This window comes from Lutjanus erythropterus, chromosome 1 (genome assembly GCF_056507025.1).
Source record: "Lutjanus erythropterus isolate fLutEry1 chromosome 1, fLutEry1.hap2, whole genome shotgun sequence".
NCBI lineage: Eukaryota > Metazoa > Chordata > Actinopteri > Lutjaniformes > Lutjanidae > Lutjanus > Lutjanus erythropterus.
The window spans coordinates 14,193,721-14,209,504 of record NC_139317.1 but is presented as its reverse complement, the minus strand read 5'-3'; the positions used below and the strand labels follow the sequence as shown (position 1 = coordinate 14,209,504).

At 38.9% G+C, this 15,784-nt stretch overlaps 2 protein-coding genes across 3 annotated transcripts in view; one reads left to right on the top strand and one right to left on the bottom strand.

The window, feature by feature from the left end:
- homer2 (homer scaffold protein 2) overlaps positions 1–8,166 on the top strand; it is a 49,490-nt gene extending 41,324 nt beyond the window's left edge. For both annotated transcript variants that reach the window (XM_084713395.1, XM_084713320.1), the window contains exons 8-9: positions 3,674–3,754; positions 6,252–8,166. In XM_084713395.1, the coding sequence (XP_084569521.1) occupies positions 3,674–3,754; positions 6,252–6,440 (270 nt within the window). In that variant the 3' untranslated portion in view covers positions 6,441–8,166. The remainder of the gene's footprint in view (positions 1–3,673; positions 3,755–6,251) is intronic.
- A 5,342-nt stretch (positions 8,167–13,508) lies between these two features.
- The window catches only part of whamm (WASP homolog associated with actin, golgi membranes and microtubules), an 18,105-nt gene continuing 15,829 nt past the window's right edge, over positions 13,509–15,784 (bottom strand). Inside the window, exon 11 of the mRNA XM_084713132.1 lies at positions 13,509–14,658. Within this exon, the coding sequence (XP_084569258.1) occupies positions 14,500–14,658 (159 nt within the window). The 3' untranslated portion in view covers positions 13,509–14,499. The remainder of the gene's footprint in view (positions 14,659–15,784) is intronic.

Below are 15,784 nucleotides of genomic sequence, written 5' to 3'. Positions count from 1 at the left end.
TGTTTTATTTTCTTATGTTTATGACAGATTGGTTACTTTTTTGCATTTTGATCAAAAAAAGTTGTACTAGTAGATTATTAACTCAAAATCCTTTAAGTCTTAGATATTTAGTTAAATGTTAATAATGTAAAGATCAGTCGATCACCTTGCTTGGCTTTCACAGTACACGTTTTGACAAGCTGATACTGTGCCTCTCTCATCCATCCACACACCATCTGTTTGAAAGCTTCTAACCCTTTGTAATATTTAAGGTCTTCTGCTGTGTATGGGCTCTGTGAAAAACAGAAGTAGTTCATTATGTCTGGATGTGAAATTGAAGGCAAAATTGTTGGGTCGTCACTCCAAGACAAAGGAGCCAGCTCTTACGGCTCTTTGCCACCTTTTAACCATAGTTTCTCAAAATATCATGACCTTTCCAGCTGACCAAGTCCTTTTCCGAAGCTTTCACATGTTTTTCTGAACTTCTCTGTGGTTTAGACCCCTAAAGTTAGCTTAAATTAATTTCCAGCATGTAATCTATTTTTATGTTTGGATTGCTTTGACCCTGTCCTACATTCAAACTGTCAAAATGGCAGCACCACTGTCATTAGGACTGTATGACAATGAAGATGGAGAACAACATGAATACTGAAAGGCAACTCATACCAAAAGCTGGGGTTTTATCTGTGACAAAATTAATACCTCTAACTCATCAAAGGTAGAATTGAACACCCGTCGTTCCTTGTCCATAGCAAGCAAGCTAGCCAGTCACACATACAGTGAGACAGCTGAAGGATACAGGCAGTCTTGTGTACATTCTTCACACAGATACAGGTATGACAGTATGAGTGCTGATTGAAGAAACATGTTTACAACTCTAGTTATGATTTCTTAAGTTAAGATATGAGGTCTGAGATGGGATAGGACACAGAGTTTAGACATTGCTTCTGTAATAAGAGGACATGCTTTTTTCTGTCTAGGAAAGTAAAGTTAAGATAGTACAAGCAGTTAAAGATTTTTTTTTCTAATGATCCCACTGGACACTGCAGCAAATCAAGCTTTGCACTTTCTCTAAAATGTATATAATGTTTGCAAAATTTTTATGTTATCAGTTAGTCCATTAAATTTGGGTCTATGAAATGTAAAAAAAATCGAGAAAAAGAGTCCCGAGGTGGAATCTTTATCAGTGCTTCAAGTAACAATTATTTTCATTATCAGATAATCTGCTGAATGTTTTCTTCATTAATCATTTGGCATATAAATCACCAGAAAATCACATCACAGTTTCTTAGTGCTGAAGGCAATTCCATCAAATTTCTTGTTTTGTCTGACCAAGAAACCAGTGACTACAAATTTACTGCGATATTAGAGAAGAAAAACCAGAAAGTTCTTACATTTGAGAACCTGGAACCATCAATTGTGTGGCATATTTGCTAGAAAAAGGTGATTTAAATCATTGATTGATAATAGTTGCAGATTAATTTTATGTCTTGACTTGCCTTTGAACCTCTAGTCTTTATATTGCTTTAGTCTGATGATGAAATCAGAGCCCAAAGATATTCAGTTTACAGTCAGATTGAAACACAGATGATCAGTATGTTCACACATTTCAGAAGCTGGAGCAAGTAAATGTTTCATACTTGGATGGTGTCTGTCTGTTGATTTTTGTTTAGTTTGAATTTATTATAGTTTATATAGTTTAGTAGTGTTGCAAAATGATGACATTTATAGCTGTGCTGCATAAAGACCCTTCTTAATTCCCTGAGGTAAACTGCGTCTGGGATATTCTAGTTTAGCACCTGGCAGCCTGAGTATTAATAGAACATATATATCTTTCCTTCGAGAGCGGTATATCTTACACAACAACAGGACGGAAGTAGTTCAAAGAGCTGGAGCTGATTTTAAAAGATGATAAGCAAAGATTCACATCCTTTGGGGGCATCAGCCATAATGCTCCTCACACTGACCGAAGGGGCCTGCAGAAGGAAGTCTCATTGTTTGCAGAGCACTGATACAGCACACGGCCCACAGAGGCTCATCCACCGAGTGACTCACCCCCTTCTAGAAATGCACATGCTCAACTCCTCCAATTAAAAACGTGCCTATGAATTATTAAGCGCTCACTGTGGTGTTGACCCCAGCGCTGGCCAGCCGTGAACTAACAGAACAAAGCTGCTGCAGGTGACTACAAAGACCCGGCCAATTATTACCTGGCATGGAAGTGCTGAAGGCGATAACGGATGCTGTGAAACTCTGTGGTGTGTGGCTCAAAGCAGCGGGGCATGAAATCTTCGGAGCTATAATATATGCTTAATTGAGAAGGAAACAAACAGTATTCATTCTCGTCTATTGTTTTTCTTTGTATATTTTAACTTTGCTTTCCATTTTTACTTTCTTGCTTTGTGTTGCTGTCATCTTTTCTTTATAGTTTGTATATTTGCAAACACCTCCACCTCACCCTCCCCTTCCATGCATGTGGAGAACCAATGGTGGCTTAAAAACGTGCGGAAAAAGCAAAACTGCCTATCTAGAACTGAAGTTGCAACAAATAGTTGATGGAAAGAAAATTAGTTGCCAAGTATTTGGATAATCGATTTACGTAATATTACATGTGCTTTACCGTCATTATTAGCATGATGGTGATGCAATCTGGACCGCTGCACTTGTATTAAAGGAGTGGTGTAGCAGCAGCAGCAGCACCACCATAAATTATATTCATTAAAGAAAATTGATATAATTATTCTTGAAACATTTCTTAAACAGCTGCAAGAAATAGCTTAACAAGATAGATGAATTAAAACACAATAATTCTAATTTTTAGGTAATTATACACCAATCAAAACATACTTGTAAATACTGTCATACAGTCATATTCTGCCATTAAATCCCTGTAAATCTTACACACTGGACGTTTGAATATGCAAACATAACAAACAAACAGTACTTTTTTGGTACTGCCTGAAATGTGTCTGTAGCACCAAGTAATAAAAACTAGTAAATTCACAGTACATGATTTTTACTTTGCTTTACACTTTACCTTCTTAACAAGATAGACTCTGCTTTAAATAACAGTTTTGTCTAATTTGTATTTTATTTAGGCAAATATGTGAATCACATTATATCACAATTGTTTACTTTGTTTAATCCAGAAAGTCACTCACAAACCACACATATTTGGTTTTACACTTTGGCTTTTGTACAGTTTAAATTGATAGTTTAGATTATTTATTGCAGGAGTTTTATGAGGTACTTCAATTGGCACAACTCCAGTTTGAAGAAGCAGAGACGAGTATCATTACAGAAGCCAAGCAATGAACTGTTGTGGACTGGGTCAGCACAAATCGTATTTTTCTACCTAAAAAATATATATACATATATATAACACCAAAGTACCTCATACATCCCCATAATATATAATCTGAACTGTCCCCTTTTATTTATTAAAGAAGGGTTAGACAGTTATTTTTGGTGTCATTGGGCAAAAGTTCCATAATAACCTTTCAGCAAAATGTAATTCAAGTGATCTGAGAGAAAACCAAACTTCTGCGCCTCCTTACGGCTCTCTCACCTATCTTTCTCCAGAATCACTCACTGCACCTTTGACATGTACCATCTCATTTTTTAGTGGTGCTGGTTGGTAGATTTTGTTTCCTTATAGTGCTTAACTGGTTTCTGCTTTATTATTCTTTCCCAGGAGCTGGAGAACCTGAGGAAGCAAGCAGAGATAATCCCTCAGCTCATGGCAGAGTGTGAGAGCATCACCACAAAACTGCAGGTATGTTTAAAAGTACCCAGAAACCCCCATGTTTCTCTCAGGTGTTACTTTACAGCTGAGTATAAAAGCACGGCGGAGTCAGTTTAGACCTCGAGCTGACGGCACACGTGAGTACACAATGTCTGTCACAGCGAGGTAACACGCAGTCTCTGAGGCGTAAGCAGCACTTTCAGACGGAGGTAAAGAATCAGAGTTCCTATTCACCATCCTGCCTGAGGGCTGGTGACACAACATTCCTCTCACGTGTCTCACTAACGCACATTGTGGTGACTGTATCTATTAATAAAGGTCCATCCCCGGTACAACATGGAGTGGATTATTGCCTCTTTGAAAAGGTTTCCTCTTCCTCTTCTGATGAACAGAGATAATACATCTTTGTCACGGCACTTTAGTTTCAGCGTGCTTCAAATTTGATCAGTTTTTCTCTCTACAGAAACAGATGAAGCTTTACGGAAGTCTGATAATATGTCTGTGTCTATGAGGTTAAGTTGGGCGTGAGAAATCTGCTGCTGCCAGAAACAATACAGATTCACGCCCGTCACCTCCCCGTCTCCTTTGCACCAAAGAGCACCCGTTCTTCAGGGTTGATTTCTCATTGAGTAATATCAGACTCTCTGTAAAACCAGAAGTGCTAGGCTCGGTGAATGACTGTATGCCCCGCCAGTGCCAAGTCTGACATGAGTTGCATTGCTAGTGACGCTCATCTCGCCCCGTTCAGACTGACTCAGAGCAGGATTTTTATCATCCAAGCTGTCATGCATGTGCTGCCTTTCAAGCCGGGCAGGGAGGAGAATAAAATCAACAGTGGCATGCCTGAAGTTCTTGTGCTCCACAAAAGCTTGACTGCCTGGTTTGTTTCTGCAACAGCCAGCTGGATGAATGACAGTGACAACAGAACCGGCTGAAGCAGGAGTTTATCTAAGCAGCCATCCAAACTGAGGAGGAGCACAGACAATGGGATGTCTCGAATACCTCCGTCTTTCCACGAGGCCCAAAATGAAAACTCAGCCAATGTCCATTCAGTCAAAAGTGAATGGGCAAAGTAAAACTTTCCTGCTGGAGTTTTCCCCTTATTCTGGTCTACTCTTTCTACCTCTGTGTTTGTGGTCATGGCTCCTCTCTATTTAAAGACGACACCCTATGTGGAGATCGGGTTTCAGGAGTCAGCTGGAAGATACAGTCATGCAGGCGCAACACCCATTTAGCACTCCTATTTTAAACTCCTCCCTTCAATGGTATCTTAGGCATTAATGTGTCACTCGTGTCGCCTGCTAGTCTGAAACACTTGCTTCACCCTCCCATCCTCCCACAAAAATGTTTTCTTTTTTTTTTTTATAAAGCCTAGTTTTCAGTCCTAATGATGTAATTTTCCCTCTTTTTTTGAAGCATTTTGGCAAGTTGAACTGCTTTTATGTGATTTTTTTTGACAGTAGCTGTTAGAAGCTCTGCCTTTGTTTTGGCATCTCTGTTATGATGAAGACCCAACAATATACCTGTACTGCTACATCAAATGCTCCGACATCCCTCTAAGAAATTAATTTGATTTCCGTGTATCCACTGTTTGCTGGAATGTAACTATCAGGGTTCTTACACCTTGTCCGGTGTCTAATTCAAGCACTTTTCAAGGAGCATTTTCAAGCTTTTCCAGCACCTCACAGCTATGATAAATCACATATTTAGATATATGTGTATGTATCTATATATACAAGAGAAAATATTTTGAACATGACTATCACAATAAAAAATATCTTTTATCATATTATTTTGATTTTATTTTACAAAAGGAATGCTCTCTATCATTAATTTTATTTCTTCATTAAAAAAGCAAACCCCTCAGTCACTCCTTTTTTATTCAGTATCAATGAAAGCAGCCACAAAAGTATGGTTTCATTATGCAGAACCTTTTCTGATACGTACATCACTGTATAACTCATACATGTCTGAAAATCTTCATATTTGGTTATTTGTGACTCTATGTATATGTGCTATTTGAAGATATTGCTGCATTTGGTTGTGGATGTCTGGATTCGATTCAGTTATAAGGCATTTGGGGTGGAGCTGCCTTGCTTTGTGTGACATCAAGCTCGCTTTGGCCCATGCTCTCTCACACAGTGGTTAACATTTTGGCTGTGCAGGCTGCCTGCTCCAAACAGCATGAAAAACACTCTGCTTGTATGATCCAGTTATTTTTAGAAATTCTGAATTTCCTATCTTAGAAAACAGAATAGGATGAATAGTGTTTTCTACTCTCTTTTCTGTTTTCCATACTTATTCAGACCAGGACATCACATAATGCAAATTTCATACTTCTGCATACTCTGTAGGAACCCTGTTTATTATGAAAATGCAATTACAATTTTAAAGCGGTTTCAAACACTTAATTCAAAATCCAAGCACTTTAAAAACCTTGAAAAGACAACATTCAAATTCAAGTGTTTTCAAAGATTTCCAGCGGGCGTATAAACCCTGAACTGTTTTTATTTTCCTTTCTCTACAGGCTGCAGAGACAAAGAACGGCGAACTGGAGGGGAGGATGGGGAGCCTTCAGGTAGACATCGACGACAGTCGACAAAAGCAGCGCAACATGAAGGGGGAGCTGAAGAAGTTCATGGATATTCTGGATGGAAAGATAGACGAGCTGCATGAGTTCAGGCAGGGCCTTTCCAAGCTGGGCGTGGATAACTGAGAGAAGTGGCACTGAGTCTAAAGGGTCAGGGGTCAGGTACGAAGGATTCACTACAGTATGTCTTCAGGGCTGAAACTATGTGGCACCTACTCCCCCAAGGTGGCGTCCACTCAGAAACTATCAGCTTTGGCTTGTAATAAACACGATCATGTGAGGAAAGAGATTTATTTTGGAGAGGGAGAGAGAGACTGGCAGGAGGAAGGCCAGCGTGCTCCACCAAATGGCTCCATTTTGTACGCTGGCATTCTGAAACTAAATCAAGAGTCACACTTTGAGCTTACTTACCCGTTTCTGTGGGGGAGAAACGGCTTTAAAAAGCTGGTGGTGGGTTCTTAGATTCTGTCCATCTGTCTTTTTTCTGAAGGCTGCGGCATTTCTTCACAGGCAGTCTGAGTTTAGAGTAGAGGAGGGGACTTAAAAGGGCTAAAATGAATAACACACAGACAATGCTGTTCAGCATCACTCAAGTAATAATTGGTGTTAATCCTTGTGGGCCCCTCAGAGAATTAGAGATGAAATCTTTACACAGACTGTCCTTGCTGTTGCCTCGTCTATCTCAGGTGTGTTAGGAGACAGTTTGTACTCATTAGATTATATGCACATACTGTATAATGACAAACGGCCGTGACACAAAGTGCCTCCAGGTGAGTCTAAATCCACCTGGCAAGGAGAACTGGCCAAGTGATGACCATCACCATAATAATAACTTGATTTTTGTGAGAAACCCTGATGAAAAGTCCTCACTAATAATGAGATGAGAAGAAAAACGCAGCCCATCCTGAGGATGTTAATGTGGTAAATGGATGTCAAAAACAGGTGTTTGCACAAAAAGCTACTCTGAGAAGGGACTGCAGCAGGAATTCATCAACTCTCTTGTGGGTGTTTTGAATAAACACACCATTTAATCATATTTGCATAAAGAAGGAAAACTCTCTTCTCGTCTCAGGAGCTTTTCCTTCAGAAACATCCAAAAATAATAATACTAGGAATCCCGTTTTGCCATGAGTGTAGTGTAGTGTTAAAAGGATTTTTGTGTGTGCAATAGTATTGTTGTCCATTTTGTAGAACAAAGACGTGTGTCTCCAAGGCTGTTGATGTGCTTCCTACACACTGGTTTTTGTTATGGTGGTGGTTATTTTGGGGGTTAGGGGACTTGGTGCTGCTCGATGGGTTAATAATGTGAAAGTGTACTTCACTGAAAACATTTAGATGGCATGGGCCTTTTCACTACAAACCCTGTCAGATTCTTGTTTTTTTGTTTTACATATTTATTTATTTTTGGTGCCTCTCTGCAACTACTAGTGTTTCTAGAACATACCAAGTAAATCAACCTTAACCTAACGTCTCTATAGCTGTACAATAATAATATATAAAATATACCAAATTTGTCAGGATTCAGAGGTTTTGTTTGCAGGATGAAAGGCCATCTTGGAGAATGGTGCATTTGAAATCAAAGACACATGTTGTAGTGGCATATTAACTGGGTAATAATACTATGATGTTCTAAGTTTATATTTTTTCATCACTGTTTTGATCATAAGATTGAAATATTATCTATGAAGGGACTTTTTGCTTCTCTCTGTTTAGCCCTACTGTTCATAAGTCACCTGAACCTGGATAACATATGATCCTTCCTTTTGAACCAATGCCTCTTGTGCACTTTTGTGACTCCTGTTCAATATTGTACAATAGAACTGACAATTGTTAAAATTTAGTTTAATTACAACTCTGAGTTAGTGTCTTCTTTCAAGTTCAAGTGGTCGTGGGCTACATTTTGGCAAGAGGAGGGGGGAGGTTTCCCTAATCCCCACTTAAGTCTCAAATCAGTATTGTGGGTTGTGTGTAGAAAACGAACTACTGTTAAAGCTGACAAATATGCTGACAGTGTGAAAGTCTCGAGGCATTTTTCCTGGATGAGAAGCACAGAGAAGGAGGTGGAATGAACTTACTGCATCCCGTTGAGGCTTGAGTACAGCAGCTCCGCCACCGCACGTCTTTCTTCTCTGATGTTGATTTACATAGCACTAAATATAGCTGTAATCCTAACAGAGACACACATAACCAAAGCAAAACAAGTGGGATGCAATCACAGTCCGTGACACGTATCAATTTCTCCGAGATCAGAACAAATAAAGCAGAAAAACACATATGAGCTTGTTTGAGGGATGGAGAAACTCCAACGTCCTCACAGTACTGAGGAAATAACTGCAGGGGTGGATCAGACGACATGTTGCCTTGGCAACTTAATCTCACTTGCTCTGTTTTAACAGTGTAAATGATTGACAGTGAAAAGTATAGATTCAGTGCAACTTTCCGACAATTAATTTTTTAAATTACACATGAGTCAGTCATCTTTCTCAGCCAATGAGACTCTCGGGTGTTGATTTCCCTGACGGCCTTTAATTTTCTTTTTCACGTTCAGACTTGGCACAGGTACATCTGGGCGAAAAATTAATCAACATGCAGAATGAGAATCAATTAAGAGCCAAAATGATCATTTAATTGACCAGTAAGTCAGTTAATGGAAAATTAACTGTCGTAGGACTGCAGCTATTTTTACTAGTGATTAATCTGGACAATTATTTTGTGTAAAATCTAAGAAAATTTGAAAAAAACCCATCATGAAAAGTTCCCTGAGCCTAATGTGACTTCTTTGTCTGACCAACACTACAAAATCCAAAGATATGTAATTTAAAATAAAACACAAGGGTGAAAAGCAGCAAATGTTCACAACCAAAGAGCTGGAGCCACATAATGTTTTGTTTAGTAAAACTACTTATAGTCTACATGCCAGAAATGTGAACCCAGAAAAGTTGAGTACCCCAAAGTTTTATGTCAGAAATGAAAAGCATCATGAAACTGTCATGATAACTTGCATATGGTGGCCAATTTGCATAATAAGCGTAAGTAGCAGTAATTAGCATAATTACCTATATGGACAATATTTCAGCAATTGTTAGCAACAACTGTCGGTGTTGCGGGTTATAGAGGGTTATATGCTGAATTCATTTCTGACATTTGCAAAATCCAAACTGACTACATTGACGACCTACTGGGAGTTGAAATATGGCTACTTTTATTTAATTTTGAATTTTAGATGAATTTAAATAAATTTAAAATGTCATTTAGATAATTGTGTGCATGAACATCCTATGATTTATGACCTAGTTTAAGTTTTTCAGTAAGTTATGTGTAATCAAATAAATTCAGTGTTCTAAAAATTCAAAAAAGACTAGAACTTCATCAAATCTTTCCACAGGGAGTTGGAATATGGCTACTTCCAGTTTAAATACCCAGTATGAATATTGAAAATGTCAGAAAAGAATACTGTCAGAATTTTGTCCATAAAAGTGATCATGATATTGCTTGTTTTGTTCACTATGTGAATTATCCAACATATGCAAGTTAGCATCCAGTAGTTTCACAATGTTGGGGACCTGTGCTTTACATTTCTAACACACAACTTTGGGGTACAGAACATTTCTGGGTTTGCAGTAGATGCTGTGATGGCTGGCAAATGGACTATTAAGCGACTGATTGAGTATCGAAATCATTGATGATTCATCTTGAAAACATTTTCTGGTTCCAGCCTCATCAAGCTGAGAGGCCATTGTAAACCGAATGCTCAAGTGAAGCACTGATTAATCAATTGAAAAAAAATTGAAAAACTGTTTTGATGATTAAATTATTAATTTTGAGACACTTTCTGCTTCTTTCTTATATGACACTAAACTGATTATCCTTGTCTTTGCAAGTGTGAGTTGAATGAAAAAGCAATGTGAAGACGTGGGAAATTCAGATTTTTCACTATTTTATAACATTTTATGGGCAATCTAGATTAATCGATAATAAAACAAAACAATTGCTAGTTGCTTTTGGAGATTTTCTTGACTTTTGTTTGGACAAATCAAAAAATAATAAACTCTTTATCCACTAGACCACACACTTTGGTCCAGACTTAAATATATCTATTGGATCTAACTATTGGAAAGACAGCAGCAGGTCAAAATGTATCAATCTGTCCTGCACCTTTACAAAATCAAATATCTGCAAAACATTCTTACTGCGTACTTTGTGCTACTCGACAAGGGTTAGTGAGCTAAAATGCTAAACTATGATAGTAAAGTTGTTATTATATTAAACATAATACCTGTTAAACCTCAGCATATTAACATCGTCATTGTGGACTTCAGTTAAGCCTCGCAGGGCTGCTAGCATGGCAAGTTAAATATAAGACTTTTTGGTGCCACGCTTAATTAAATGTAAGGCCAATTTTACAATAAACTTACCAAATGTGAGAATGCAGGCGTGGTCTTCTGAGTAAATACATATATAAATATAAAATATATAAAAATAAGAAAAAAAAACCAGAACAAAATATATGTTGAACCCAAGTTAAGAAAAGTTCAAATATACTTAAAATGCTGCCTGTGCTTTAGACCATTTTAAACAGTTAGAACATTCAATAAATAAATATTAAAGACCTTCCCAAACAGAATTCAAGACTTCGTAAGGCCTTTTATTAGTAAATGGGAATTTAAGACATTTTAAGACTTTTTAAGGACTTTTAACCCCCTGTATTAGACTGTGTCTTGTTTGACTGTTAGACAAAACAAAAGAAAATCATACTGTAGGCTCTAGATTTTGTCACTTTTCAGACTTTTTAATAGACGAAAGTACGTGAAACAATAATTAAAATAATCCTTACTTTCTTCCTTATATGAGTTATCGCTCGCACTCTAATCTTTTACAGTGGCAGTGATGCGGCAGTAGCAGCGTTTCTGTCTCTGTCCCCCCTCGCCGTCTCTTTAACGCTCTCAGCACGGCTCATTGTGTGACTGGTGATGAGTGGGCGAGTTGGTGAAACATCATTAAGAGACTATGCTGCTCTGTTCATGTGTCTGAGAGAGAGAGAAAGAGATGTACTGCAGGCCACTACCACCCAGACTCCTGTTGCCATAGTAACAGGCTGCGGAATTTCATGTTGACGCTCGATCGGCGGGTTCGTCTAAACGCCCGCCATGTGTCTCTCCCCCCCTCCAAAAGGTGCGTGACCTGTCTTCCACTTGAATCACCCGGATGATACCAATAAATTACACAAACGCAGAGCGATGGCGGCCCCCGCAAACAAGACGATGTTCAAGAGCAGCCGTAACTGCCTCTGCTAGCTGCTGCTCTCTAAAGTACACAGAGCTGAATAAACCCAATCACAACTGGCTGGGGATGTCTGAGCTGCCACTGCAGGAGAGAGATGTGAGAGCGACGGCTGCCAGAGTGGATATTACAATATGACTCATCATCATGTGGGCTACAAATCCGCCAAAGCACACTCACCGGGGTTCACCGGCACAGGTTGATAAGACCTCTCTTTAGAAGATGTGACTCATTTTAAAGAACAGGAGTTTCATTACAGCGCTGGTACAGCTGACCTGCGGAGATCAGGGAGCAGTGTGAGCAATCCACAAGTTCGAGGAGCAAAGCAAGGATCTCACACCAACGGATTTAGGATGAAAAAGGAATCAGCAAACCATGTTTATGATATACCGTGTCTTCGTTTATTATTAAAACAGCAGTACAAGTGTGTCTCAGCCTGTAACACACTAAAATAAGTTTTAAACTCTTCTTCAAACCATTTAATGCAGTTTGATTTACAGTATTGTATTTTTTGTACATAATACATCATGACCTCGTCTTTTTCTGAGAGGTTCAAGTAAGTTAAGTGCTCAGTCATGGGTTCAAAGGTCATAAGTACAAAGTTTGGCCCTAAACATCAACAGTAACCTGTCAGAAAGCTTTTCTGTGGATTTAAAGGTGTAGTTCAGATTATTTGAAGCAGGACTTTATGAGGTACTTATTGATAGTCAGTGTATTAATAACCACATTAGATGCTGGTCGTCATGCCTCCAAACCAACCAAACGCCACAAACACAATCGGTACTTTTACCTGGCAGTACACGGGAGCTGCTGAATGCCACTGTTAGTTTGTGTTATTGACCCTTCCTAAGTCCTGTTCCTTCTTGCTCTGTGCTCCAATCACTGTTGAATAAACGTGGTATATTGGTCAACTTTCTCCTTTTCCTGTAAAAACGACATATAGGATCACATCTTAACTTAGTTAATGTCATCAAAACACTAGCTAACTAATGATTGATGTGGATGAGTTAGCTAAATACAGTGTTTTGCAAACATTAACTTAAGATATGTATATGTATATATGAGGCTTTGACAGATCCCCCAGCAACATCTTTTAAATATCTTAAAAAACAGATTTTTTTTCAACATAGACGAGCCTAGCACAAAGAAAGTACAGGAAGCAGGAGAGGACAACATTAGTAGCGGTATGATGCTTGCTCAACTGCTGGAGGACAAAGCAATTGGCAAAGGGCAATTGTGTGACTTTGGTGAATCTGAACTAACCTTTTAAATAAACGAATTCACACAATAACACACACACACACACACATAAAAAAAACAACAACAACAGATGGAGGCAGCAGTAGACCAGAAACTGCCCAGTTCTACATGGTAAAATTAATATTTTTGTCTATGAAGTTTGCTTTGCAGAGAAAAATATTTGGCTTATATAGTGGCAGCTTTCTGTTGGAAAAGACTGTCTGACTGCAAAGTTGAGTGGTGAAATTTAGCGTACTCTTAAACTATTGATATTTTTTTTAGGTGGACCTTTGAACTCTGTTATTAAAGCTAATCCACACATCTTGTTAGGAGGAGTTTCAAGTAGGAACTTTCTTTCTCCAGAAGAATCCACTGGAACCATTTGCTTTCTCCTATAAATAAAATATTTCCCACACAAAACTGCTTACAACAAGGTCTGTGGATTATCTGGAGTAATCGGGTCATGATTTCTGGAAAGAGTCACTGGATTTGAGTTTTTCAAATGTAATTTTTTGGAGCTTTGAGCACCACAAGCCAAGTACCACTTCTACAGCCGATATCTTCAAAACTCTGCAACTAACACCAAAAAAACTCTAGATGGATAGATAGCACTGCAGGCCAGATGAATGATACATATTTTGGATTTCGGGGTAAACTGTTATCTACTGTGTCCCATCTGCTTCAGCAAACTGGGGACGTGCCGACCTCCATCTACTGTAGGTAATACACTGACTGTCAATAAGTATGTTGCACAGCCCAACTTCAAATAATCCAAACTATCCCTTTAACCATGATTACAGACAGAACTGTGTACATTAATGAGCAATTCCATCAAAAACAAAAAAATGAATAATGGCATCACAGAGTGAGAGATAAGAGATTCTGTATAAATTGCTCCTAAAATAAGCCAAACACATTCACACATTCTGACACAAAAAGACAAACGGGGAGAGGACAGTGCATCAAACAGCCCGTAACCAAACAGTGATGCAGACTTTAGACATGTAGGCTGTAAATAATTAACACTTCTGCACCACAGGACACGACCCTTCCTTTGTTTAGTAATAAAGCACAAAAACCTACAAAATCATCTTTCTGTAGCCCTTGTTGGGGAAAAGTCAAGTAAAACAATTGTTCAGATTTAAATTACATTCAAAATAATAGAAGTCGTCTGAGTTTACACTCTAATGTGGGTAAATTATTATGTAGTGTAGTGTTTGTGTCCGCCTGCAGCACAGGCTTCCCCTGCTGTGCGACAGTCTCACTAAAGGCCTTCAGATGCTGAGCTGGGAGAAATTCAATCATCTACACACTGTACTACAGTACTACTGCACAGCTTTTCTCCTTAATGAGCTTTGAAGCACAGTGCCTCGTCCGCTCAGTTTGGGATTTCTGCAAACCAACCGCTTCAGAGGAGACTAAAGTTGGATTTGAGCAGTTTTGGACAACATGTCAGGGCTGATTTGAAAAGACAAATATGATTACTGTTCGACAACTTCAACACACTGCAATGAGCAAGTCAGAAGAGGCGTAATCCCATTCTGGTCAAAGCTTTTTGGTGAGAATTTGGCAGCAATGTAAGCTGGAGCTCAGAACCATGAAGAGAACAGAGCAGGGGAAATTAAGATAACTGCGTGCGTGCGTGTGTGTCTGTGTGTGTGTGTTCTCAGCTGTCCCAGTCTGTGCTCTGTGTCTCGTCCTCTCCTCTGTCGTCCTCCTCGTCAGAGTCGGCTGCCACCTTCTTCATCCTCATCATGGCGGCTTTAATGCTGCGCTCCAGCTCGTTGTCTCCAGTGCTCGGGACTTCTGCACGAGCAGGAACCACCTGCAGCGCAACGGGTCACTTTAATACCAGTGTTCATTCAGGTTCAATGCATGTTTTACATCCTGCTGTTAAAAATCAATAGACCTTCTTTCACAGTAGACATTTTAAATTGTTACCTAAATGGAATACAGCCATCATTATGGTATTGCCACCTGTCCCTGCTGCGGTCCGTAACTGTCACAGAGCTCGGGCCTTCATGAGTTCATGACATGAGAGTGCAGTTTGAGTTACGGATGTAAAAGCTTCAACATCAACAGAGTGTCTGTCTGTTTTTATGGTAATCTATCTATACTGTTTTGGTGTGGGTTGCTGAGTTTTGGAGATATCAGCCATACAGATTTCTGCTTTCTCTCAAATATAATGGGACTAAATATATTTGAAAAATTCTAAAGGAATTACTTTCTGTCTGCAGCAGAATCTACCAGAACCACTTTAACATCTACCAGAATGACTTTCTTTCCAACAGTAGTTCCTACATGAAACTGTTCACAAGGTCTGTGGATTATCTTGAGTAACCGGGTCATGGTTTTTGTTGCCTGGAGCAACACAGGGGAAGAACGATAACTTTAAAAATAACAACATGAGCATCCACACTGATCAACGATAGCATTCTGTAAACACTGGGACCGAGCACACGTTGCTCATTCCAGCTGTGTCAAAGAAATACTGTTGACCTGTTACTGCTGTGTGTTGCACAGAGAAACAAGAAGAAAACCAGAGGGATACGGGTTCAGGAAATTCTACAAATACGAGAGGAGTTAGGAGAATTAAACGCTTTGTTACAAGAGATGTCTTCTTTGAAAGACAAACTTTATTCATACTTTCATATGAGTCAGCATCAGTTTGAGACCCCATCAGCACAAAAGACCATTTGGCAGTATGTCTCAGGTAAAACGATGTTCTTTTAGTGTAATTTAGCCTAATATTACATTTTATAGTCATTTATTAACTTGTAGGCTGTACCCTGTAAATTCAGATGGATTTTGATTGGCTGTCAATGTTTTTGTTGTTCATCACTCTGAAAGTGATTTCAAATATATTGTTCACTGCTGTTGTTATAGGTCTGGTGTGGATTCCACCATCTATTTGAGTTAGACTGTTTTGTAATAAAATATATGTATAGTTA